The following is a 26749-nucleotide window of genomic DNA, read 5'->3' on the forward strand; positions in this document are numbered from 1 at the left end:
CCTTTTTGCCCACTATATTTTTCTCCTCTTTGATCTCCTGACTCCTCGCCCTCCAACCACACATTCTATTAGTTAGACAACACTACGCTTGTGTTTTCAGGAAAGGGAAGAGAAAAAGGTGAATAGGATATCTCCTCCTAGTTCCGTGTTTCAATAAGTCTGCATTATTAGGGGAACAAAAAGGAAAATAAGAATTTGAAGAGGGGAATTCTCATTTTCCCATAACCCCAAACAAAATAAAAACCAAACCAAACCAAAACAAACTGGAAAAGATTCCCCTAGTTGGGGGTGCAAAGATGATAATGAGGAAGCCATGAGGTCTTCTTGATCGGAGGAGGCAGTAGACAGGGACATGGGTAACTTCACAGAGTCTCTGTGGCCTGGCACAGGTGCATGTGATATAATATAAATGGTATATGAGCTCTCCTCTGGGATATGTAAGCCTATCTGCATAAAGCAGTTCTGTAATGTAAGAACTTTGGAATGATGGGTAGGGGAGGAGGGAGGAGAGAGTAATTTTTTCTTATGGAGCCTGTATTGCTCAGGATTTAGGATGCCCCACAAACATTTAGGAATAACATATGTCAAATCACTAGGGTGTGATGGTACATTTTATAGATCACCTTCAATAAGAAGAAAGCCAAGACTTTTAGAAGTATCTTGGAGCCTGACCTGTCCCAAAGTAGGCAAGGCCTAGGGCCATTTCCATTCATTTTTAGGCACCTGGAGCATTAAAAGGATTAATAAGTGATAAAAGTACTGTTTCTGTTATTTATCATGGCATAACAAACCACCCCAAAACTTAGTAGCTTGATATGCAGCCATTCATTTGCTCACAATTCTGCAATTTGGACAGGACTCAGCAGGGACAGCTCACTATCTCTGTTCTGTGGGGCATGAGCTTGTATTCATCTGGAAACTTGGTTGGAGTTGTGACATCCATGTGGCCTCTCATTCTTCAGTATCCCTCCCCACATGGTCTCTTATCATTCAGTAGTCTAATCTGAGCTTCTGACATGGCAGTTAGGTCCCAAGAAGGCAAACGAAGAAGCTGCCAGATCTAAACCTGGCACTGGCACATATGGGTTCTGTCATTTTCTACTGGTCAAAGCAGGTCACAAGGCCAGCCCAGATTAAAGGGAGGAAACAGTCTCCACCTTTGACGTGAGGAGCAGCATGAGCCTACAAAAACAGGAAGAATTGTTGGTAGTCTTATTTGGAGATTATCTACCATACAGGGTTATAGACATTGTGGTGTATTTTTTGTTTTATTTTATTGAGATAGGGTCTCACTCTGTCACCCAGGCTGGAGTGCAGTGACACAATCACTGCTCACTGCAGCGTTGACCTTCTGGGCTCAAGTGATCTTCCCACCTCAGCTTCTTGAGTAGCTGGGACCATAAGCAGGTGCAACCATGCCTTGCTAATTTTTTTATTTTTTTGTAGAGACGAAGTCTTGCTACATTACCCAGGCTGATCTCAAACTCCTGGGATCAAGTGATTCTCCTGCCTTGGCTTCCCAAAATGCTGGGATTACAGGCATGAGCCACCTGGCCCGGCCTGTGGTGTATTTTAAATGTTTATATTTAACACATTAACACTTTGAACATAAAAGTATACAATGACTACATCATTAAACTCATTTGAGTATAGTATCAACTTTCTAAATTTAAGGTAAAGCCCAAAGAGCCCTCTTGCTTCCCCTCGATAGCCCTTAGAGTCTGTGAAGAAAGCTCTTTTTCTAAGTCCCGAATGATTGCCTAATTTCAACAGGCACCAGCAATCATTCATTAAGTGTACTTGTTCTTCTCAGATAAAGTCTTCTGATTTTAGGTATAGAGAGATCACCGTATCTCCTTGCCACAGCATCAGTCTCCTCATTTTCCGCCCTCGTCTGTTTGTGTTGCTATAACAATACCTGAGATTGGGTAGTGAAAAGAGGTTTATTTGGCTCATGGTTCTGCAGGCTGGACAAGACGCGCGGCACAGACATCTGCATTGGATGAGGGCCTCAGGCTGCTTCCACTCCTGGGAAGGCAGAAAGGGAGCACACCTGTGTGAGGCACATGGGCAGAAAGGAAGCTAGAGAGAGAAGGAGGAGGTGCCAGCTCTTTTCAACAACCCGCTCTCTGACAACTCACTCATGCCTGAGGGAGGCATTAATTTATTCATGAACAATCTCTCCTCAGGACCCAAACACCTCCCATTAGGCCCCACCTCCAACACTGGGGATCAAATTTCAACATGAGATTTGGAGGGAACACAAATCCAAACCGAGGCAGAGAAGTCACCAGGAAGATTCCTGATTGTCTCCCTGCCCTGGCATCAGCCTCCTCATCTAAACTCTGGGAGCAGTAACCCCTTCCCAAGCTGTCTGCCCCTCCAGAGTGTGTTCAGGGTTATTAGTGGCTGGCAAGCAGGGGCTACTCCCTGGATGAGAGGGCAAAGTCTCTCATAGGGTGAGATGATCCTGTGGCAATAAACTAACAATGCCAATTAGCGGTGCAGACATGTCCTATAGATCAGAAATGAGGAGGAAGTCCCAAAGGGCATTGAGAAACTTAAATCTGGATTTTGGGGCTTTGTGTCAAAAGCTTCTGAACATAGCTGTGGGTAGAGAAGATGGAACTGAACAGAAAGACAGCCAGGCCAGCTGCTAAAAAGTTGTGCCAGCCTTGGTGATAAGACAGAGATTACTGTGGGATCACAGACTGCTATTTTGGGAACATACATTATTTTCTTAAAAGCTGTTTATATTTTCTGTAATTAGGTCCTTTTTGTTCTGTCTTATGTTAACACATTTAAAAATGCTAGCCTGGTCAGTTGTGTTAAGAAGAACCAAGAAAGAGGTTTTCATTCGGCTTGTCCAGAGTTTTAAAGGGGAAGTGGCTTACTAACCGCCTGACATAGTGGAAACAGAGTGAGATCCTCAGAGAGCAGGTAAACTGAGGGCAACTTGAGCTGTAAACCCTTGTTTAGAAACTCTCCCACACTGAGATACATTTATCAAATTTGTCTCCATCTCTCCATCCCCACAGTCTGTTACTGTCCTGGTGGCCCAGACAAGAGACAAGAAGGGACCTCAATGAACAATGAAAAGGAAGAGTACCCTGGGATGGGTGGTCCAGGGGTGGGAGGAGTGGGTACCTATGGAGTTTGCCCTCCAGAATGGAGCCCGCAAACAGAAAATCTGATTGTAGCAGTCAGAGAGTAGGGGGTGGAAGTTCAATGTGAGCATGAACTTCTGAGTGCCAAAGTACCTAGGCAGGCAAGTTACCAAATATTTTTTTCTAGTTAGGGAAGGAGAGGACATATAGATGACAGGAGGACTTCAACCAATGCCTAGGTAGGGGACATGTGAGGGTTAGTGGGCTACCATTACTCCTTAAGCAAACTGGGGCACAGAGCAGAGTTAATGTAGCTAACTGAAACTTAACAGCAGAGAAGAGGCAGGATTAGGGGAAGAGAAAGGCTGCCGATTGTGGACACCTGAGGACTGAAGACCACCCACCCATCAGGCTGGGGACAGTTGAATCATTCAGGACCCCACCAGGTTCTATTTGAACACAGGACTGGTCCTCTGGGGCTGCTGCTTGAAGAGCTTTGGTAGCTACAAGATGTCCCAGCCTCAGTTCTGCCCTTACCATCTGCTCCAGTTATCTACTGAGTAACCTACCACACCAACACTCAGTGGCTTAAACAACAACAATCCTTTATTTTGCATTTTGAGCAGGGCTCAGCAGGGACCACTCACCTCTGCTCTATAATGTCTAGGGCCTGTGACTCAAAAGGCTAGGGACAGCTGGGGACTGGTGGGACATTTCTCTTCCTACAGACTCAGGGCTTCTGCCCACAGTCTTTCCCATGTTCTCTGCAGCAGTCTCCGGGTAGCTGAACTTAGGGGTGACTTGAGGCTCCAAGAGCAAGAATTTCCAAAGGCCCCGGCAGAAGTTGCAAGGCATTTATGATCCAGCTTCAGAAGTTCCAGGATATGGTCATTTCCACTGTATTCTATTGGTTTAACAAATTGCTAAAACCTGCCCAAATTCAAAGCGAGAAAGTATAGACCCCACCTCTCAACGAAAGGAGTAACAAATAATTTGCCACCATTTTTAAACCATCATGCTATCTCACCAAGTCTTCAACAAAGCCTCCTAACTGATTTGCTGTCCTCAGATTCTCATTAGTGACAGATTGGGATGCAGCAATGCGCAGAGTAGAAAAAGTGAGGGTTTTGGAAGCCAACAGCCAGCCCTACATCCTGGTTCAAGCAGGATCCACCACTCAGCAACCGGTTGAGCTTGTTAGGTTACTTAACTCAGAGCCCCAGTGTTCTTGAGTGTAAAATGAGGATAATACACTATAGTTGCCAAGAAAATGTACTTCTTGGATCTTGCAGTGTAGATAGCACAACTGACCAATGGCTCCGCCTCAACTGCTGAGCTCTGCTGAAATCCATACCCTGATATTTATCCCTAGGCTGCTGCAAAGGCCAGCTTCCTAAGGCTGCTCCCAGCTCATGACTGAGCACAGCAGGGATACTAAGGCAGGCCTCTTTCTGGGAGATGCCAGACTTCTGGGACAAGCCCATTTGGCAAAAGGATTCCCCACCCCAATGGCCTTGCTGAACTTTTTATACATGAACTGTATATATATCAAATGCTTCCTTCCACCCAACCTTCCTTCCTTGCTTGCCTCTTTCCTTCACAAGGATCACACCTGCATCCCAGGTCCAGCTCCCTGTTTTCCCTCAAAACTCTCTTGCATAGTACCCCCATCTGGGACTGTTTCTGGAGGACTGGGACAAACACAACCTCCTATTCATAGGACTGCCAAGGGTATTAAATGAGTAGAACTGTGCAAAGAAACTAGTAAAGGGCTGGCATAGAAGAAACACTCATTTAACGAACACTTCTTGAGTCCTGGCTGTGTGCAGGTCTTGGTCCTGGGTGTCTGGGACACCATAGTGAGCAAAGCAGGCAAGAACACCAGCGATGCCTGCTTTAAGCTCCTTCCCAACTTCCACATCTTTAACAGGATACCAAGAGCCCTTCAAAGTCTGACCTCTTGGGGCCTCAACGCCTCCGACTCCACCCCCTGAACACCTGAGCCTACAGTCAAAAGGAACTTCCTTCTTGCTTCCTACAGGTTTTGCTCTTTCACCCCCAATGCCTTTGCTCACCGTTTCCTTCTCCGTGAAATGCCTCCTCCTCCCTTTTTTGCACATCTTCCTTTCTTGCACATGCCCCTTACGTGACAAACTTATGCATCCCCCAGGCCCCAGTTCAATGTGGGGCCCTAGGTCATCCAGGCAGAACATGCTTGCTGGCATGATCTCAGCAGGCACCTGGTAGAAGCACTTGCTACATTGTGTTGTAATTGCGGTAACGGTGTCCCCGCTAACTTGCGAGCGCCTCTAGAGCAGGGGAATGTCCCAGCCACCTTGAATCCCCAGCGCGTGGCCCATGGGAGGCCCTCAGACCTATCTGCGGAATGAGTAAATGAGTGTGTGAACCAGGTTCGGCGATTTCGGTGGGGCGAGCGCTGGGCCTGCGGTGCAGGGCGCTGGGAGCGGCCAGGCCGGGCCTGGCTCAGGCGCCGCAGCCACTCAGTGCCACCGGGGACCGGCCGGGGAGGGCGCGGGCCGAATCACTGCCGCCGCCGCAGGGCACATGACTGCGGCCTCCGCCCCCGCCCGCCTCCCAGCGCAGTCGCCGGCGGTTGCCTCGCGGGGTTGCGGCGAGCCCGGCCCGCGAACGTCACGTCCCTGCGCACTCCCTGCACTCTCCCGAGCTGCGCTAGGCGGGCGCCACGGCTGCCCGGCGAAGGAAACCGAAACCGAGTCCGGGCCCGTCCCTCCGCGGCCCCATCCGCCCCGTGCACCCGGGGCCGCGCTCGCCAGGCCGCGGAGCCCAGAGCTGCGCGCACGAACCGGGCGCCGGGAGGGCGTGGCGCCGAAGGGTCCCGGGTCTTCGACGCCTCTGCGGCGGCTCCTCCCTCCTTGCAGTTGGATCCCTGGCGGGTGCGGCTCGGCCCGGCCCGTGAGCGGCGCACAGAATGGGCCGGTGCTGCTTCTACACGGCGGGGACGTTGTCCCTGCTCCTGCTGGTGACCAGCGTCACGCTGCTGGTGGCCCGGGTCTTCCAGAAGGCTGTAGACCAGAGTATCGAGAAGGTGAGGCGGGGCGGGCTGTGTGTGTGTTGTGGAGTCGTCCAGCCCACCCTCCCATCCCTGCTGCTACATCTTGTATGGGAAAGACCTGCACTCAGGCAGGCCCTCCGCGCTAGAGCTCTTCTTGCGTCCCTGTCTTCCAGGGCTTGGTAGGCGAGGGTTAAAGAAGGATAGGGAAGGATGGAGCCGACTCTGTTCCCTTTACAGTGGTAAGTAAGGCTATGGATCCTGACTTTTAAAAAGGCCTTCGGTTGTGTTCTGTCGTTTGCATCTCTCCCCACTCCTTCCGTCTACACCCCAATCTCAGGTGGGCCCAAACTTGTTTCCTTCCCACTTCATGAAGAAACAGAACTGAATGAAAGACACCGCAGAAGAGGCAGGTTATGTTGTCTGCTTGCTGTAGCCTTTGAAGTGGTGTGCGCCTGGGGATGAGACGTGGGTGTGCGGTCTATTGTGTTCTTGCCCTCTTGGGCTGGGCAGGGGCAGTTGGTAGCTGGGCCAGTCCTTTAGGCTGGGTGACAATTCATCCATCAGTCTTTGCTGAACGCTGACTTAGTGGCTTTGTATCTTGTACCAACAGTCTGTGTTGCTTTGTCTCACCATGAATTCTTGTTTTTCTCAAACGGCCATAATTTTCAGGCACAGATGCATTTAGATACCCTACAAGAATCTGAACTTGTCTCTTCCTCTAGATGATTGGGCTGGAGAGCCAGTCCTTTAAGAAGACTTCATCTTTTGATTTCACTGGTCATTTCATCTGCCCTTTCCCCCACATCCACCAAGCTGTGTCAAAAGAGGAACAAGAGAGAGTTACTGGGATCATTTTTTCCTTAAAAAAGAAAAAAAAAAATCACTGGAGCAGCAGCCTTTCTTGTTAGCATCCATAACTGCACGCTTCATTTCTCCCACTGGTCTGCACTTGCTGCGGCCAGATAAAAAAGCCCAGGCCTAGTCTACTTTGAATCACTGCACTCTCCAGTCAGTAAAGCTGTTTTATTCCAGGTGGCAATGGATATCTTCCTTTAACTGAGTTTCCAAAAGTAATTAAGTGAGTACCTGAAATCTGGCAGTTAAAGGCAGTTTTTCAAAAAGCACCATGGCAAAGCATAATGTAATTTTTAAAGTTCACATTGCCGAGGGAAGACAAGGCCCACTGTCTGAGCGTCTCGAGGGTCAGTTTCCTCTGAGCAATCATGTTCAAGGAAAAAAGAAACTGAATCCTTTCTCCACTCCTGTCCATGTCCAAATCCATGGTGAGCTGTGTTTGAGGATGTAAACTCTTGCTTTGGGTGACTAGAGTAAAGCAATCCAATTATAGTAAATATGTGAGTTTTCTTATATGGCTTTGAAAGGCTGTTTCAAGGAGCCCTATAGGATGAGTGATCTTCCCCGTGGTTCCCATATAGCCAGCACTTAGAGTCTCTGTGTGTCTCCATTTCTCTGGGTGAGGGGGTGGCTGTAAGGCAACTTGGCTAGGGCCTGAGTTTGTGTTGGTATTTCCAAGTGGTTTTCTCCATGAGGAATGGACTCTGTTCTGATAAGTAATAGTACAGGGAAGTGGACTTTCAGAGCTGCTCAATCCCAGCTAAGGAGGACTGCACGGTGTATTGTATGAAACTAAAGGACAGGGCTAGTTTCAGTGGGCAGGTGTGGAAATACTGTTGTCATTAGAGGTAAGTCACACATCGCTATTCTGCTTTTTCCTGTATTACCTGTAGGGTGGTAGGTAGCATGGGACAGTGGGAAAGATTGAGGATGTTACACTCCTGGGCATGAAACCTAGCTTCCACTATGTCCCAGCTGGGTGACCGTGGGCTGTTTAATCTTACTTGATTCATGTTTTCCCCATCTGTAAATAGGGATAATAAGGACTAACGATCACATCTGCTTTGTCAAATAATTCTTATAACCTTAAGGTGTGATCTTTCTGGGATATAGTTAGTGCTTAATAAGTGATAGCAACTTTATTTTTATTAGAAGCCACACAAAGAAAATACGTGAGATTTGGAGTCAGATTCCATATGTTCAAATCCTATCCTTGCCAGTATAAGCTTTATGACTTACGTCAAGTTACTTAACTTACCTGGTCCTCAATTTCATTGCTTGTAAAACTGGGGATATGAGCTGTTAGCTAACTTGGGCACAGTGATGCATTTACCATGAAACTCGCAAAGTTAAGCTTTGGGTCCCTCACTTGCACAGACCCTTGCGAAGCCCTGTACCTCATTCTGTATCCCAAATTTTCTTTTTTCTTAAGAAGGACCCTTCAAATTGTATAAGCTTCAGGACCCACAAAACCTGGATTTGTCTCTGCATGTGTATTATTGTAGGACCAAGTATAAAGCACTTAGCATAGTATCAGGCACAGAATAGGTAATCAATATATGGCAGTCATCTTTATTGCCACTAGTATTACTATGGGAGAATTCATTCATAACTTGATTCTAATGTAGTTATAATATAATCTACTCTGATATTTCCAGTTCTTTGTTTTTTCATTTGAAGATTGTCTATGCCCCGACTTGTCTACGTTAAAAAGGGAAGAGGGGAAAGGGATGAAATTCAAATGAGTAGGTGTGGGAAGCTTAGTAAGATAATTCCTATCCAAAAAGTTGTCTCAAATGATAATTGTCCTTGAACCCTGCAGTGACCAGAGGTAACTGAAGAGAGACTTTTAATTTTGGCCAGTGAATATCGTGGAAGGAAGCAAGACAATTTTGTTTCATTTTTGGCCTCAGTGGTGACTGCCTCGTATTGGGCAAGGCCTGTAATTGTTTCTGCTTCAATTTTCTCATTTGCAAGAGAGGCATAATAGTACTTCTCTTTTTCCCACACCCTCTTCCTAGGGGATATTATGAGCATTAATAAGGCATTTCCTTACAAGCGTTTGGGCCTTCATGAAGAGAGAACTTTGCAGAGACCCAGCAGTTCCTTTTCCTCCCTTAGGCCTGGAAAGGCAGGAGTTTATGTTACATTTCATCTGGTATCCCAGTGAACTGCCTTGACACCTAGCACAGTGCCTGAGATACGTATTAAATGCCTCTTCACTCGCCTGTGATCATTTTAATAGAAAGAAGAGTGTCCTGAGAATCAGCAGAACTGAATCAAACATTGTTTTTCTGTCCCTAAGGATTTCTTGGACTAAGCTGAACAAGCGCAGTGGCAAGGTATTTAATCCCTCAAAACCTAAGCATCCTCATTTTGAAAATAGGAATAATAAGGATAAGAATACTTAACTCATAGAGTTGTCACAAGAATGAAATCATATGATTTCTATAAAGCACCCAGCACAATGCCTCGCACAATGCCTGAACGTTAACAGTTGTTATGTCTTTAGCTATATTTGTCATCTGTGAATTGAAACTTATTATACAAGCTATGGTTCCTCTTAGCTCCAAACTTCTGAGATCCCATGACCTTTAAGAGCAGCTATGCAGTTCAGAATATTAAGTTTGCGCTCCTAATCTCTGCAGACGTGCTGGCAGGTTGACTGTCTCCCAGTAATAGGGATGCAGAACTGGCCACAGTCAGGGCTGGCCAACAAGGGATGGGCTGGCAAGGGAACCAGTGGGAGACTGTTTACACCTTTGACTTCCTCTTCATAGGTCAAGGCAGGACTGTAGCATTAGGTCTCAGAGATGCAATGAACAGGACAAATACACTTCCCCTTCATCTGGACCTGAGGCTCTGGGCAAGTCAGTACCAGCTGGTTTCTTTTGGGAGCCATAGAAACTCTGGAGCTGTTCTACCGATGCCTCAAGAAGTAAAATATAGGCCAGGCATGGTGGCTCACACCTGTTATTCTAACACTTTGGGAGGCTGAATCGGGTGGATCACAAGGTCGGGAGTTCGAGACCAGCCTGGCCAATATGGTGAAACCCTGTCTCTACTAAAAATACAGAAATTAGCTAGGCGTGGTGGCAGGTGCCTGTAGTCCCAGCTACTCGGGAGGCTGAGGCAGGAGAATCGCTTGAATCCGGGAGGCGGAGGTTGCAGTGAGCCAAGATGGCTCCCTTGAACTCCAGCCTGGGCGACAGAGCAAGACTCTGTCTCAAAAAAAATAAAAATAAAAATAAAAAAAGAAGTAAAATGTAATCACTGATAACCAGATTGCTTTGATTGGTGACTATATGGGATCTTGTTTTTTAAAGTCAAATCAGCAAAACATCTTTATTGATGTGTATGTAAAGGCATTCAGCTATATATCATTTTAAAAGGCTCCTTCTTGCATATCTACCTCATCTCCTGAGTTGCCTCTATTCAAAGAAGACTTATCTTAGTCTGAGATTTTTCTTGATCAGAAAAAACCTGTAAAGATATCTTAAATCTGTTATCTTACGGTCAAGGAAATTGAGGCTCTTGGAATAGAAGTGACTTATCTAAAGTCAAATGGAGAGGGAAGGAGAGAGCGTGCCAGCTAGCCTTCTGATCCTGAACCCACTTTTCCCATCTCAAGGATGACCATACATCCCATTTGCCTGGAATAGTCCTACATGGTTTCTGTGTACCTGTTGTGCTGGTGTAATCACTAACACCCCCTTTCCTCCAAAAGATTTCTGCTTTGGACAATAAATTCTATGGCCATCCCTCACCTCTCATGCTACATTGTCCTTACAGACCACAATGTATCCCGCTTCTTGGCTCTCTTAAGGAGTTGAGGCCTACTCAAACTAGCTCTGGCAAGATAGGATTCTTTTTTTTCTTTCTGTAAATCTGGAAGGGGAAGCTCATAGAAATCAAAGGGCAAGAACCATGGCACAGTAAGGCCTCCTGAGAGGACAACCGAAAGTGGAAAGTCAGCAGGAAGCAGGCACACTCTGCCTCTCACTTTTTCCTCTGCTTTCTCCACCAACAGGCTTCCTCTGTTTACTCAGCCTGGCTCTGTACTCATCCGGGCTTGCTCAGCCCCACCTCAGTGTGACTTTCCAGCTGTTGACCTCTCATAGACGTGCTTCATCTCCTAGTTTCTCTTTTCCAAGTTTATAACGGAGCAATGTGATTGGCTCAGCACAGGAAGAAACTATAGCACTGTAAACAGAGGCAGTGTCATTAATTTCCTTGCAAGATTCTCTAACTCCTAAGCAAAATTATCCAAATTCTTTCCTGGCTTTTAGAAACACGATCTTGTGATATCAAAATCATATTAAGTTTATTTTAGTGTCTTACTAATTCATGTTGACTATGAGTGCATTCGTTATTAATGATTAAGACAATATAGTAGGCTAACAGTTGTCAGCATAGCCCCTAGACTCTAGGAGATGCATCTAAATCACTTACAAAGATTTAGAAAATACCAGACCCCATCCCAGACTTGCTGAATCAGACTCATTAGGAACAGAACTCAGGTTAAAGTGCTTATCATAAAATCCATTACTGGAGGCAGGTTGCTGTGGGATCGTAATCTGCAATTTTGGGAATATGCATTTTTAAAAAAGGTGTTTATATTTGTATAGTGATTATTTTAGACCATGTCTTCATTCCTTAAGATGGTAATTCTGATTGAGGAGATTACTACTTATAATTACTATTAATCTGCAAGTTTACATTAAAGGAAATATTATTTGGTGAGGAGGGGAAGGTTCCTGCCTGTGGAAACTACTTTGCTTTATTGTTAAATAAATCCAAGATTTCATTCTGTCAGGCCACAGCAGAGGAGCCATCTGTTCTGCCAGACATTTGCTTGTTTCCCAGGAAGAATCAGGAGGTGGAATTATAAGCTCATTAATGAAAACATAGGATGTTGGCCAAGTTACTAGACATTCCTGGCCGTATCATCAAGATATGCACTATCTATACACTATACACTAAGGAAGGGACCATTTTTAATCCAAGCTGGTGACTGGAAAAAACAACCAAGGGAAAATAAAGACCACTTTAGGTGTTTGCTTTCTATATCTAAATGCACTTTTGGGTACATGCTTTGGCAGTCATTCTTTTATTTGACAAATATTTACTGAGTGTGTACCATTTGCAAGGCAGTGTGCTAAGAGCTATGGATATAACACTAAACAAGAGGCAGTCTCTACCCTTGCAGATTTTATAATCCAATTTAAACTCCTGGGCCCCTCATATTCTTAAAAATTATTGAGGACCCCAAAGAACTTATGTTTCCATACCTATTGATATTTACAATATTAGAAATTGAAACTGATATGTATTTTTGAGAAATGTTTAAAACAGAAGACTACACAAGCACATTTTCCAATATGACATCATTATATATCACGTAACCTCTGGAAAACTCCACTCTACACTCAGAGAAATAATAGAATTAAAAACGCAAATGATACCTTAGTATTAAAATAGTTTTGACCTTGTGGGCGCCTCCTAAGAAGGTCTTGGGGCTCCCCAGGGGTCCTGAGATCACACTTTGAGAACTGTTGATCTAGTTTTCATTTAATTATTTTTTTAGAATATTTTTTAAAATACATAATATCCCTGTTTTATATTCCTGTAAGGCCAGTTTGGAAGCTATCTTGTTAACATTTTCAAACAACCAGGATTTTGCTTGGTGTGTCTTTGATTTACTGTGTCCTTTTGGCTTTCCTGTGAGTCCAGTGTTAAAAACAGGAGTTTGGGCCATCAGTAATTCCAGTTCCACAATCTCTTGTCTTTCCCCGAGTGCTGATCAAAGTAGACAAGAGCATTCATATCTCCATAATTGAATTACTCAATAATTCCCTTCTGGCCTCAGCCCTGCAGGGATTTTCAACCCATATGACGTAATTTGGTATTTTAATCTAGTATGAAAGCTCTCTTTGAAGGTAGATGTCCTGTCGTATTTAGTTTTGTGTCTTTTCTTACCGCCAAATGCAATGTCTTATTCAAAATAGATGGTCAGTAAGTGTTACTTGGATGAGTAGAGAAAATAATTTCTTTGGAAATGATTTTGTTTGCATTTTGTTGTTTAGTCTCACATTTTGCCTCACTCTGTAGGCCAGTGGTCACATGTTTGACTCATGAATGATTTATACCTTTAAAATCTGGAAACTTCACATATTGGTCCAGATTTCCAGCTTCTCTTGAAACATGTGGATGTTCTTTGGTACTCATCATACCAAGTTCTGTGTGGTAGCTGTCTCGGCAGAAAAGAGGCTGACCCTAAGAAGAGACCTGCCTTCCCTGTTTCCCACTGTCTTAGTCCATTCAGGCTGCTGTCACAAAATAGCATAGACTGGGTGGCTTATAAACAACAGAAATCTATTTCTTACAGTTCTGGAGGCTAGGAAGTCCAAGATCAAGGCCCCGGCAGATTTGGGGTATGGTGAGGGTCCACTGCCTCATAGATTATGGTCTTCTCACTCTAACCTCACATGGCAAATGAGCTCTCTGGGGTACCTTTTATGAGAACTAATCCCATTCGAGAGGGTTCTACGCTCATGACCTAATCACCTCCAAAGGCCCCACCTCCTAATCTCACCACCTTGGGGGTAAGGATATCAACAAAGGAGTTTTGAGGGGACATAAACATTCAGACCACAGCACCCACCGTCCTTTGCGCCCTTATTGGCTCCCAAGGCCCAGTGAAGGTATCTGTTGTTGTGCATGTGCTGTTGTGTTTCTTAGAGTAGAGATGTTTCTCTATATCTGACATCCTTACCAAAAGAAGGAAAATGAAAGATAGCTTGAGAGGATCATGTGTTTAACAGAAATGGGGGAGGGCATGTTTCTCTGTAGAAATGAATATTGTTGCTGGGGTTTGACATGCAAACAAATGTACAAACCCACGGCCTGTGTCACTCATTTGCCCTAGCCATCTGGCCCCTTCAGCATCTGAATTTTACACACTTTCCAGAGACAGTGTGAGGCAGAGTGCCATTGTTACACTAATGTAATCACTCATCACAAGTCCCATTTTTTTAAATTCATTTTTTAATTGACAAGTCAAAATTGTACATATTTAGGGCATGCAACATGATGTTTTGAGAGAGATATACATATAGATAGATATACATAGTGAAATGGCTAAATCAAGCTGTTTAACATACACCTTACCTCAATTACTTATCTTTGTTTTGTGGTAAGAACACAAAATCTAATCTCAGCATTTTTCAAATATACAATATTTTGGGGGTTTTTTAAATTTTATTTTTGTTTTTGTTTTTGTTTTTGTTTTTGTTTTGAGATAGGGCTTCTCTCTATCACCCAGGCTGGAGTACAGTGCCACTACCATGGCTCACTGCAGCCTTGACCTCCTGGGTTCAAGCCATCCTCCTGCCTTAAACTCTAAAGTTGCTGGAACTACAGGTGTGCACCATGCCAGGCTAATTTTTAAATTTTTTTTGTAGAGATGGGGTCTTGCTGTGTTGCCCAGGCTGGTCTCAAATTCCTGAGCTTAAGCAATCCTCCCACCTTTGCCTCCTAAAGTGCTGGGATTACAGGCATGAGCCACTGTGCCTGGCCCAATATATTGTTATCCACTGTGATCACCATGATGTACATTAGATCTCTTGAATTTGTTTATATCAAACTGAAATTTTGTGTCCTTTGACTAACATCTCACCAGTCCTCCCAGCGCCCACAATTCCCATTTTAAGGATATTTTCTTTTAACACTGTGCTTCTGATAATCAACAGTAATGGAAGAGGAGACATAGAAATAGGTAGGTAATGAAAATATTACTTATTTCAATTTTGAGAGATATAATCACAACCAAACAGGTTGCAAAATAATGAGACTGGCTGTGCAAGTTACACACAGAATGTGGGCCTTGTTTCCGTGGCCTTATTTCTTATTTATTCACATCTGAAACTCCTCTTTCTCACCCCCCTCCCCACTCCCCATATAGGTATATATATATTCCCCTCCCGCTCCCAATTTTCACCTGGTTCTATGTTTAAGTTTCTATCCGGTAGCTGCTTTTTTTCCCTTTAGGTCATCCATTCTCAAACTTGGCTGTACATTTGTAATCACCTAGAAACTTTCAAAAATAAGTTAGTGGGTATTTTGTAGCAGGAGGTTTTCTGGGATTGTCATTCCACCATATTGTCCTGTATGTAATTTATAAACAAAGTACAGTTCACCCATGAGCTACATTTGAATCTGAACTATCAGAGCTCATTAGTTAAAATTATGACAGTTGCAAAATCAAAATGAGTTAAGCAACAGTGACATAAATAAATGAATGCCAATACATTTTTACTGAGTTAAAATAAGGTCAGGGAATAAGAGTACAATGTTAATGGCAGTTTATTTCTTTTATGTAAACAGTGGAAATTACTTAAATTACTGCACGAGTCTGGGTTGGGTTTGTTTCGTTTCAGGGAGCAATTTTAAAAAACAAAGCAAATCAATTAGTGTTTTGCCATTTGATGAGTTTTATTAATCTGGAGTCCAGTATACAATTAGGCCAATATACCATACACAATTAGGCCAAGTTCTCCAAGTTGGTCTGCATTATCTCTGGATGAATTTAGACTGTGCAGATGGCAACATGGATGCTTAAGTTGTGTTTAATTATGAAGCAGCACTTTACTGACCTTAAAGAACAACCAGTAGTGCTCTTGAATCCCGAAACTTTCCTTAAAAGTATTACTGATTCCCGTGAAAGCCTAATGGATTCCCTGAGTGCTTATTTTTATCACTTGGAAGTGGCTTATATCAGGACAGCTGGTTTAACCACTCTCATGGTGTTGCCTTCCCAAAAGATTGCTGTCAGGCTGACTTGGGTTGTGGCTGTATTAAGTCATGTCAGTGTTCAGCAGTCAAGCTAATCCAGCCTGCATCTGTTCCTTCATCTGCAGGTCAGGTGTCAGCCTGGCCAGCGACTCCATGTTCACTACACACAGCTCAGAGAGGTTGTTCTCAGTTCTGTCTCTGACCAGCCTTCTGTGTACCCAAATGGAAGCTTATGCTGGTTGAAGATTCTTTTACTTTTGTTTTAAAACAGTCTCACTTCATACATGGTAAAAACTGTTATGCTTCTCCAGTAATTCAAGAAATGCAAGTTCAAACAAGAAGATGCTATTTTGCCACTACTAAAGAAGCAAAGATTTCTGAAAACCTTAAACACCAATATTGGGATGGATATGCTGAAATGGTTGCTCATACACTGCTTTCTGGAGCAACTTGTTGATATTTAAAGGCTCATGAGTTCATGAAAACTTTTTGTCTCTAGACCCAATAATCCCAATCTAGGTGTCTATTCTAAGAAATTATTCACTGATTTGGGCTAGGTGTGGTGCCTCATGCCTGTAGTCCCAGCACTTTGGGAGGCCGAGGTAGGTGGATCACTTGAGGCCAGGAGTTAGAGACCAGCCTGGCCCACATGGTTAAACCCCATCTCTACTAAAAATACAAAAAGTAGCTGGGTGTAGTGGTGTGCACCTGTAATCCCAGCTACTCCAGTGGCTGAGGCATGACAGTCACAAGTTGCAGTGAGCCAAGATTGCACCACTGCACTCCAGCCTGAGTGACAAGAGTGAGACTCTGTCTCAAAAAAAGAAAAAAAAATTATTCACTAATTTGGACAAATATATTCAAGAACATTTACTTCAGCATGAAAACAACACAAATGTCCTATAGTAAAAGAATGATTAAATAAACTGATTTAGTATATTTTTAAAAATATACTAATACAGTGGATTAGTATACAGACATTAAAATAACAGTTTCAAAACCTATTTAATAACAAGGATAATCATTTATAAAAGATGAGCGAAAAAATGATACAATACATATGATCTCAATTTTGTTTAAAATACACATATGTATGACTAGACCAGAGGGAAATAAACCCATATGTTAACAGCGATAATGTGGATTACAGGGGATTTAAATTTTCTTCCTTTTACTTTCTTCATTGTCCAAATTTTCTGTGACAAATATGATGGAATGGGTAGGGAATGGATGGAGTAGCGTTTACCTGATTTAAAGTAACAACAGGCTGGGCACGGTGGCTCAACACCTGTAATCTCAACACTTTGGGAGGCTGAGGTGGGCAGGTCACCTGAGATCAGGAGTTCAAGATCAGCCTGACTAACATGGTGAAGCCCTTTCTCTACTAAAAATACAAAATTAGCCGGGTGTGGTCGTGTGTGCCTGTAATCCCAGCTACTCGAGAGGCTGAGGCAGGAGAATCGCTTGAACCCGGGAGGTGGAGGTTGTGGTGAGCCGAGTCATGCCACTGCACTCCAGCCTGGGCAACAGAGTGAGACTCCCTCTCAAAAAATAAATAAGTAACTGAATAAATAAAAAATAAAGTAATAACAATCAGTAGCCTCATTTGTGAATAGAAATTGGAGGCAACACATGACTTTTTCTGCACATTTGTAGTAATGTTATCTGCTACTTTAAACATCTCTTCTAATATGAATATAGAAATTTCTGTAGATTGATAATTTATCATAATATCTAGGTATTTTTCCCTTAGATAAATGTGATATTTTATTGCTTACAAGTCTAGTTTGTTCCTTGTTATATCAAGGAGTTTTTAGAATTCACCAATAAAATGAGAAGGTAGGAGATCTTGTCTACCATTATATCTCCAATACCTAGAACAGTGGCTGGCACAAAGGAATTGCTAAGTTAATATTTGTGGAAAGAATGAAAGAGTTTCATCAGTTTTAAGGTTGTGAAAATCCTATGCTATACTTGCTATGAAAAAGGATGTTATAAAAAATTCATTAAAACCAAAATTGCTAAAGACAGATCTAACAGACTTAGAACTAATGTTTGTGTGCCTTTGGCATATTAATTATGCATAAAAATAGACCCTGCTAATTCCATACTAGTCTTAACCATTTATGAAAGGAGGCCAAAATGTCTCCTTGAAAAATATTTGCAGCTAAGAAAGTTACTGTCTCTTCTTGATTCTGCAGTACTGAAATTCAGACTTTTTATTTATTCAGATCACCTTTCTTACATATTATTTAGAATATGCGGCATTTTGCCACATTGAAGATTTTACCAAGAAGAACTGGGTAAACAGCAGAAGATGAATGCCTGGCACAGCGTTGTGCTCTACGCTGCAGTATCATCTGTTTCTTCATTAATTATTTATTGTGTCCCTTCTGTGCCAGAAACCATGTTATGTGCTGGGGATCCATGAAAAAGATACAGTTCTTAGTATCAGACCCAATCTGATACTAAAGACTAATGAACACATTTTCCTTATAAAACTTGTGAAGTTTCATGAAAGCAGAGAGAAAACACATAGTTCAGAGGGGCCTTCTGAGAGATGGCACTTCTGAATTGAGCCCTGAAGCCCAAGTAGAAGTGAACCAGGTGATAAGGGCCCTGCAGAGACTTCTGGGTGAAGGGCAGTGAGTGACTCAGGCCAAGGCACTGGCTGAGAACTTGTGTGGTGGGTGCTAGGTAACAGTAGATGGTTGCATGTTACTGGTGCATAAAGTGCCTACCAGGAAAAGACAGCGACAGGTGACGCAGTTGCATCAGATCACAACAGGTCAAGGACTGTGGACTTTATCCTTTGAGCAGGGGTGGAGTATCTGTTCCCTTAGGCACTTTTGACAGGCTTCTCTGAAGGCTGAGATGGATGAAGCATTTGAAAGGAAAAAGGCTGGAGAGAGGGAGACCAGTTAGGAGCCTACATACAGTATTGTCACAGTCCAAGCCAATGATGAAATGTGCCTTGGGGTAGAAATGGGGAAGAGGAGGAGGTGAAATCAGCAGGACTTAGTGATCAACTAGGGGAGAAAATCATGAGTCCATTTTGGTCATGTTGTCTTGGAGCAGCCTGTGAAATGTTTAGATGGGGGAATTTTATCACAGATCCATGCTACTGGAAGGATCTAAATAATTTCAGGCATAAGCTGTTTGTTAGGCTGAATTACTGAGTCTTGCACATAATTTTTCACTCCCTGTTACATGCATGTTGGTTTTGTGTCCTTAGCTAAATTTCTTCTTACAGACAGGGCCTATGCCTGTTTGCAGGGCATAGTCCGGGCACATAGAAAGCTCTCAGTAGGTACATATTGGGTGATTAACTGAAAAGTATGTTTTTTAGTCCAATTATTAATTTAGCTGTTGACGCTGTGAATTCACCATAGAACTTGATAATTTTCCAGTATTTTGTTTTAGTGGTAGTGCCACAGTATTGTGCGTGGAAAAATTCATTATGTTCGTCTTGGTTAAAATTAATAAGCAACAGTTATATTGTGACTCCACAGTGCCACTCTTAATATCCAGAGTCACACTGTAAAACTGATGTAAGGCCTTATGTTGCTTTTTCATTTAGTGTAACTAAGAAGACTCAGCTGATTACAAGGTTTGTCTGGTGGCTGTCACCACCACAGCAGAACCCTCGGTGAGGAGGATCAGTTGTTCCCAAGCCATGGCTTTCTGTTCAGACTGGCAAAGGGCGCCTTTGAGGGGGACACTAGCTCGTTGTATCTGGCGGAATGAATAACTTCCTGTGCCAGACAGTCCGCGGTCTTGAGGCTGAGGTTATTATTTGTTAGTTTCTCAGGCCTTCCTTTGCCGAGCAAGCTCCTGGGAGTGCACACTTGAATGCCCTGAGGATCAGAAATAGAAGGGGCAGAAATTAAAAGTTTAAGTCAAAACAGAGCCCTCTCTGGGCCATCTTGTGGCAGGAGGTTGAGGTGCTTTCTTTGGACACATTAGCATACTGGGGCTGCGCGGCTGCCTGGAAACTCTAGAGTTGAACTCTCCCTTTTTCGGTTCCTCACCTGTGGGCTCCTTACTAGGAGCTGACAGTGACCTCACGCAGCTGCCCTAGTTTCCTTTCCTCCAGATGGCACGGGTAACACTCGAGGAAACCCTGAGAGTTCAGAGTCCAACTTATGGCTTCTCCATAGTTTCACTGTCCCTCTGGGCTAGAGTTGCCAAATAAAATAAAATACAGGACACCCAGTTAAATTTGAATTTCAGATGACAAATAACATTTTAGTATGAGTCTGTCTCGTGTGATATTTCGGTTCAGTCCGATGTATCAGTTGTTAACATCCTGCCATATTTATCTCTCTGATGCACTTTTTCTTGAATTATTTGAAGTAAGTTGTAGATATCACACACTTTGTTCCTAAATCCTTCAGCATGCATCTCCTATGAATAAAAACATTTTTGACGTAGCCCATGCAATATTTGGGACATAATTATATTATAAAATTATTTGTTGTTTATCTGAAATTCAAATTTAACTGGGTATCCCAGGTTTTATTTGCTAAATCTGGCAACTCTACCCTCAGGGTGCCATGGGGTGGCAGCTGCTGGATGGGTGAGTAAATCTGCACTCCTGGACTTGGTCAGATTTGATTTCATTTACTGGCTTTGTGACTTGGGACAGCCAGTGCCACCATTTCTTTGTCTGCAAAATGGGGATTTTTATTTTGTAGTGTCAGTGTAAAACTCAGAGATAAGGTACATTATAAAGCCCCTAGCATAGCACCTGACTTTAGCAGACTCACAGTAAATTGCAGCTGGCGTGGCAGTAATGGTAACTGAATAGGAACTGCCATTCTCTGAGCTGAAAGTGAGAAAATAAAAATAAAGACACACTGTTTTAGAAATGTTGGCAGCTGTATTTACAACTTCCCTCTGTTCTCTCATTCCCCATCTCTCTTCCTACTTAGTGCATTCGCGCGAGCACACACACACACACACACACACTCTCTCTCTCTCTCTCTCTCTCTCTCTCCAGCACGTGATCTACTCTGGGATTGACAGAGGGTTTCCTGACAAACATCCAACTTGTAAGGTGGAGGAAAAGAGACATATGAAAGCAGCAGGAAAAGCCACCACTCTTGAGGGCAAGATTTGAATGGAGTAAAAGGGGCTATGAGGATTTGTCTGAGTGCTGGTGACTCAACTAAGAAGTGGCCAGGCAGAGAAGGGCCGTGGGGGTGGAGGGAGACAGAGGAGAAGCCCCAGCTGTAACATGGTCTGGGTTGGTTATGACTCTGGCATGCTGCCAAGGACAGTTTTTATTGTTCTTGTTAGTTTTTCATTTGCTTTGTTTCATTAAGAAGTCAAATGTACTAAATGTTTATTTCTATCCTGAAAGTTGGAGGAACAAGTTCAAGTCACACTGTTTACGCATGTCAGAACAGCCAGGTTTACCCTTCTTTCTGGTAAGCCCTTCTTTCTGGAAACCCTTCCACTTGTCTTTGGATTTATGGTTGCCTAAAAGCTGGATGCCAGCCCAGCAAGATAAACCCGGGAGGTTAGCCATCTGTTCATTTATGTTTGCTGATTCTTTCAGGGTTCCTAATTCTGAGGTGATTTTCTTCACATGAACAAATAAATGAGATCTCAAGTCCTTTCTCACTGGAAACTTCACACACTATGATGCTTGTCAGGAAAAATTAGGCAGGAATACAGAGTGCTCACTCAACTGTCCTGACAGTAATAGGAAGAAAAGTGCGGTGGAGCCGAGAGTGGGGGCGGCTGCTCCTGGGCCTTTGCAGCAGAGCAGACCGCAGCTGAGGCAGCATCAGGCTCGCTTTTGTTTTGCTAGAACAGAGGAAAGCCAAGATGAAGTGAGTTCTCTTTGTGTCCATTCCTTCTCCTTGCCTTAGGGTCTATCCATAACATGCTATAGAATCTGAGTTTCTTAGATTTTCACTTAAAAAAAAAAGATAAGGGAACATTTTTTTTTCTGCTTACAGAAGTAATTTATTTCTGGTGTAAAAATCCAAACAAAAGCAACAGTGAATGGAAGACTCCTAATCCGGACCTGAATTATAACTGATACAAATTCTCGACACTCAAAGTTCACATTTTGGTTTGTTTATTTGCAGTCTGTGCTTTTATATTATTTTTGTATTTCAGCCATTTTTACAGTAAAAATACAAGGCTTTTCTCCATTAACAGATAGAGGACTGTTGGGAATACCAGGTGTTAGGTTTCTGTTAACCTCAGGCGCTGTATTTATCAGGCCTCTACTGCCACGGTGAGTAACAAGTAACTCCCCAGTCTCGTTGCTTATAACAATAATATGTGGGTGTGCAGGCTGGTTGCAGTTTGAGCTCAGCTGGCTCAGTGGAACGAGGCTGGACTCCAGGCTTCTGGTCCACTTTAGGACTAGTCTACACATCTCCATTTTAGAACCTAGGCTGAAGGATCAGCAGCTACCTGTGGCCTGCTCTTCTCTTTTCCAAGGGTGGCAACTTCAAGATGGCAGATAGAAACTTGCCATGCATCTTAAGGCCTTAGCTCCAAATTGATACATTGCCATTCCACCCACATCCTGTTGGCCAAATCTAGTCACTTGGCCTAGCCTGAAGTCAGTGAGGCAGGGAGAATACTTCACCCTTAGGGGAGTCATGGTGTATTAATTTGCTAGGGCTTCCCGAATGAATACAACAGACTGGGTGGCTTAAGCAACAGAAATTTGTCTCATAGTTCTGGATGCTAGAAGTCTGAGATCAAGGTATTGGCAGAGTTGGTTTCTTCTGAGGCCTGTCTTCTTGGCTTGTAGAGGGCTGTCAGTTCTGCGTGTTTTCACGTGGCCTTCCCTCTGTGCTTGTCTGTGTCCCAGTTTCCTCCTCCAGTTAGGACACCAGTCCTATTAGCAGGGCCTACCCTCATGACCTCATTTAACCTTCATCAGCTCTTTAAAGACCCCGACTCCAAATACAGGCACATTGTGAGGTATTGGGGGTTAGGACTTCAGCTTAGGAATTTAGAGTATGGGGGGCATTATTCATCCTGTAACACAGAACAGGGGTGGAAAGTGCAGGAGGGATTGTGTGCAGAGTGCAGTCTCCATTGTCAGCTAACCTCAGTGAGGCTAGGCCTCCTGGTTTTTGAAACGGGGATAGGCAGTTCCATTTTAGGGTTTTTGGGGATCCAATAAGAAAATACATTTAAAGCCTCTGGTGGTGGAGGCGGTAGGGATGGATGTGTTTTGACTTGAAAAAGGACCAAAACTGGCCTTCTTGGGCCCTTCCGCTTGTTATTCTCTCATCTGGGCAAACTGGGAGTGTATGGTGCTTTTCAGAATTGCTTAACTTCTACAGAAGATACACCATCCATGGAATCTTCAAAAATAACAAAGCCAGCAGGCCCTTTAGGCACTCAATCTGTGCCCTAGGTTTTGGAAACACTATGCTTCATGCTTCTGCCCATGTGCTGTCTTTAGTACCCTTCCTTTACAATTATTAATTAATTAACTAGTTAATTTATTTTGAGACAGAGTCTTGCTCTGTAACCCAGGCTGGAGTGCAGTGGCACGATCTTGGCTCACTGCAACCTCCACCTCCCAGGTTCAAGCAAGTCTACTGCCTCAGCCTCCCGACTAGCCAGAATTACAGGCACGCACCACCACACCTGGCTGATTTTTGTATTTTTAGTAGAGACAGGGTTTCACCATGTTGACCAAGCACGAACTCTTGACCTCAAGTGATCTGCCCGCCTTGGCCTCCCAGAGTGTTGGGCCACTGGGCCCGGCCCCTTTACAAATATTTATCGAAGGCCTTCTCTGACTTATTAGAACTGTGGGCTCTATTGGTGTAAGATATGGCCCTGTTCTCAGGAGACTGCAGTTGAATGCCTGTGAAATGATTAAAATAGTGATCTAGGAGGTCAGAATAGGGGGCGTCCCTTCCTCTGCTTCTTGGGTTTAAAGCCAACTACTGCCTTACATTTTTGTAAATCTCCTTTTGGTTTTTTCCTAGAAAATTGTGTTAAGGAATGGTACTGAGGCATTTGACTCCTGGGAGAAGCCCCCTCTGCCTGTGTATACTCAGTTCTATTTCTTCAATGTCACCAATCCAGAGGAGATCCTCAGAGGGGAGACCCCTCGGGTGGAAGAAGTGGGGCCATACACCTACAGGTAAGTCTTGACCACCTCCTGTCTTGAAAGAAATACAGAGTGACCCCAATATGGCCTGAGTCCTTGCCTCTTCCCAAGAGCAAGGCTCCAGGGCTGTGTGGGAGCACACTTTCTGATTTCATTGTCTGAAACGCTGCTGATGTTTTGTATGTGTGTGTGAAACCTCATCAGAGAATGGCTTTGTGGACTGGGCCAAGTCTCAGCGTGTTGTGTTTTGAAGTGCAGCGGTTTCCTCCTGAGTTGGCAGACTGTGATTATTAAACCATGAAGAGTTACTCCTTACCCTGACCCTTTTAAGGTTGCTCCTTGATATTCTTATTTTATTTTATTTTTTTAAGAGACAAGATCTGGCTTTGTTGCCCAGGCTGGAGTGCAGTAGAGCAGTCATAGCTCACTGTCACCTCCAACTCCTGGGCTCAAGTGATCCTCCTGCCTCAACCTCCCTAGTAGCTAGGATTACAAGTGTTCACCACCACACCCAGATAATTTTTTTTGTAGAGATGAGATCTTGCTATATTGCCCAGGCTGGTCTTGAACTCCTGGGCTCAGGTGATTCTCCTGCCTCAGCCTCCCACAGTGTTGGGATTACAGGCGTGAGCACCACCATGCCCGGCTACTGCTTGATATTCTTAAGTGACTTTTAGGGCCTCCCTCCATTTCCATTCCCCACATAACTAGTTTTAAAGCAGTTCCAGAATTTACTTTTGTCTGGGACAGATCTTTCTGTTTCTTACCCGCTCCTTTTCTCCACCTATCCTGGGTATAAGCAATAAGCAAGTAGCAGAGGCTGTTAGAGTCTTTGCTGGTGACCACCAGTTCCAAACACTGGGGAATCAGGATCCCTTTAATCATTTTTAAACGATTAGTAGAGGGAGACGCTTGAATCAGAGCATTTTCTCTGTTGCAATCTCCCCTTTTCCCTATTACAATACCTCCTCCCTCTCCCATACAATAATCTTTCCAATAAAGTCTCTCCTTACCAGGTTAGAAAACAAATTAATAGAGGAAGCAGACAACAAGATCTTTCTTTTTCAAAACTGCTGAATGATAAAAATGCCTGACAATTCTGTTGTAATCGATTGCTCAATAAATTATTGCTGACTGATTCATGTGCTATGAATCAGTACTATTCTCAGTGGTGGGAATTCAGAGATAAAAATCCTAGTTCCTGCCTTGGGTGCTCACGCTATGACTCTGGAGTCAGATGACCCATTTTGATTCCCGCCTCTGCAACTTACTAGTTCTCTGTGCTTCCATTTCCTTATCTATAAAATGGGGATAAAAATAGGACCTCCTCCACGTGGTTGTTACGAAGATTGAGTCAATGAGTCATTATGTATAAAGTGCTTAGCCTAGTGCCTCACACATAATTAGTGATACTTAAGTGTTTGCTCTTACTATTAGTTGGATTAGGCTATTTTTGCATTGCTATGAAGAAATACCTGAGACTGGGTAATTTATAAAGAAAAGAGGTTTAATTGGCTCATGGTTCTGCAGGCTGTACACACATGGCACACTGGCTCTGCTCGGCTTCTGGAGAAGCCTCAAGGAGCTTTTACTCATGGCAGAAGGCAAAGCAGGAGCAGGCACGTTACATGGTGAAAGCAGGAGCAAGGGGTGAGGAGGTGCCACACTTTTACAACAACAAGATCTCGTGAGAACTCACCCACTGTTGTGAGGACAGCACCAAACCTTGAGGGATCCTCCCCTATGACCCAAACAGCTCCCACCTGGCCCTACCTCCAACACTGAAGATTACAGTTCAACATGAGATTTGGAGGGGACATCCAAACTATATCATTCCACCCCTGGCCTCAAAATTTCATGTCCTTCTCACATGTCAAAATATAATCATCCCTTCTCAATAGTCCCCCAAAGTCTTAACTCATTCCAGCATTAACTCAAAAGTCCTAAGTCCCAGGTCTCATCTAGAAATGAATTCCTTCTACCTATAAGCCTGTAAAATCAAACAAGTTATTTCCTTTCAAGATACAATGGGTGTATCAGCATTGGGCAAACATTCCCATTTGAGAAGGGAGAAATTGGCCATAAGAAAGGGGCTACAGGCCCCAAGCAAGTCTGAAACCCAACAGGGCAGTTATTAAATCATAAAGCTCCAAAATCATCTTCTTTGACTCCGTGTCTCACATCCAGAGCACACTGGTGCAAGGGGTGGGCTCCCAAGGCCTTAGGCAGCTCTGCCTCAGTAGCTTTTTTATGCTGAGATTGCAAGCTGATGGTGGCTCTACCATTCTGGTGTCTCAAGGACGGTGGCCTTCTTCCCACAGCTCCACTAGGCAATGCCTCAGTGGGGACTCTGTGTGGAGCCTTCAGCTCCGCATTTCCCCTCCTCACTGCCCTAGTAGAGTTTCTCTTGAGGGCTCTGCCCTTGGAGCAGGCTTCTGCTGGGGCACTTAGGCTTTCTCATACATCATCTGAAATCTAGGTGGAGGATGCCAAGCTTCCTTCACTCTTGCACTCTGTGTTCCTTCAGGCTTAACATCACATGGAAGCTGCCAAAGCTTATGGCTTGCACCCTCCAGAGGAGTGGCCTGAACTGTACCTGAGCCCCTTTGAGCCATGGCTGGAGCTGGAGTGGCTGGGATGTGGGAAACAGCACAGGGAAGTGGTGCCCCTGGCCTGGTCCCTGAAACCACTCAGTCCTCCTAGGTCTCAGGGCCTGTGATGGAAGGGGCTGTCTCAGAGATCTCTGAAATGTTTTCAAGGCCTTTTCCCCATTGTCTTGACTCTCAGCACTTGGCTTCTTTTTAGTTATGCAAATCGTTTTAGCAATGGTTGCTCTACAGCCTGCTTGAATTTATC

General features: G+C 43.9%; 1 protein-coding gene and 1 long non-coding RNA gene across 2 annotated transcripts in view; one reads left to right on the forward strand and one right to left on the reverse strand.

The window, feature by feature from the left end:
- Nucleotides 1-533: 533 nt before the first annotated feature.
- Nucleotides 534-5616, reverse strand: LOC134730191 (uncharacterized). Its single transcript, XR_010111859.1, has 3 exons — nucleotides 5183-5616; nucleotides 1919-2028; nucleotides 534-1182 (listed from the first exon to the last, which is right to left on the reverse strand). It is a non-coding gene; the product is annotated as an uncharacterized LOC134730191 (long non-coding RNA).
- The window catches only part of SCARB2 (scavenger receptor class B member 2), a 55209-nt gene continuing 33976 nt past the window's right edge, over nucleotides 5517-26749 (forward strand). The window contains exons 1-2 of the mRNA XM_003832291.5: nucleotides 5517-6174; nucleotides 23769-23926. Of these exons, the coding sequence (XP_003832339.3) occupies nucleotides 6058-6174; nucleotides 23769-23926 (275 nt within the window). The 5' untranslated portion in view covers nucleotides 5517-6057. The remainder of the gene's footprint in view (nucleotides 6175-23768; nucleotides 23927-26749) is intronic.

The sequence above is a fragment of the Pan paniscus genome, chromosome 3 (genome assembly GCF_029289425.2).
Source record: "Pan paniscus chromosome 3, NHGRI_mPanPan1-v2.0_pri, whole genome shotgun sequence".
Taxonomy (NCBI): Eukaryota; Metazoa; Chordata; class Mammalia; order Primates; family Hominidae; genus Pan; species Pan paniscus.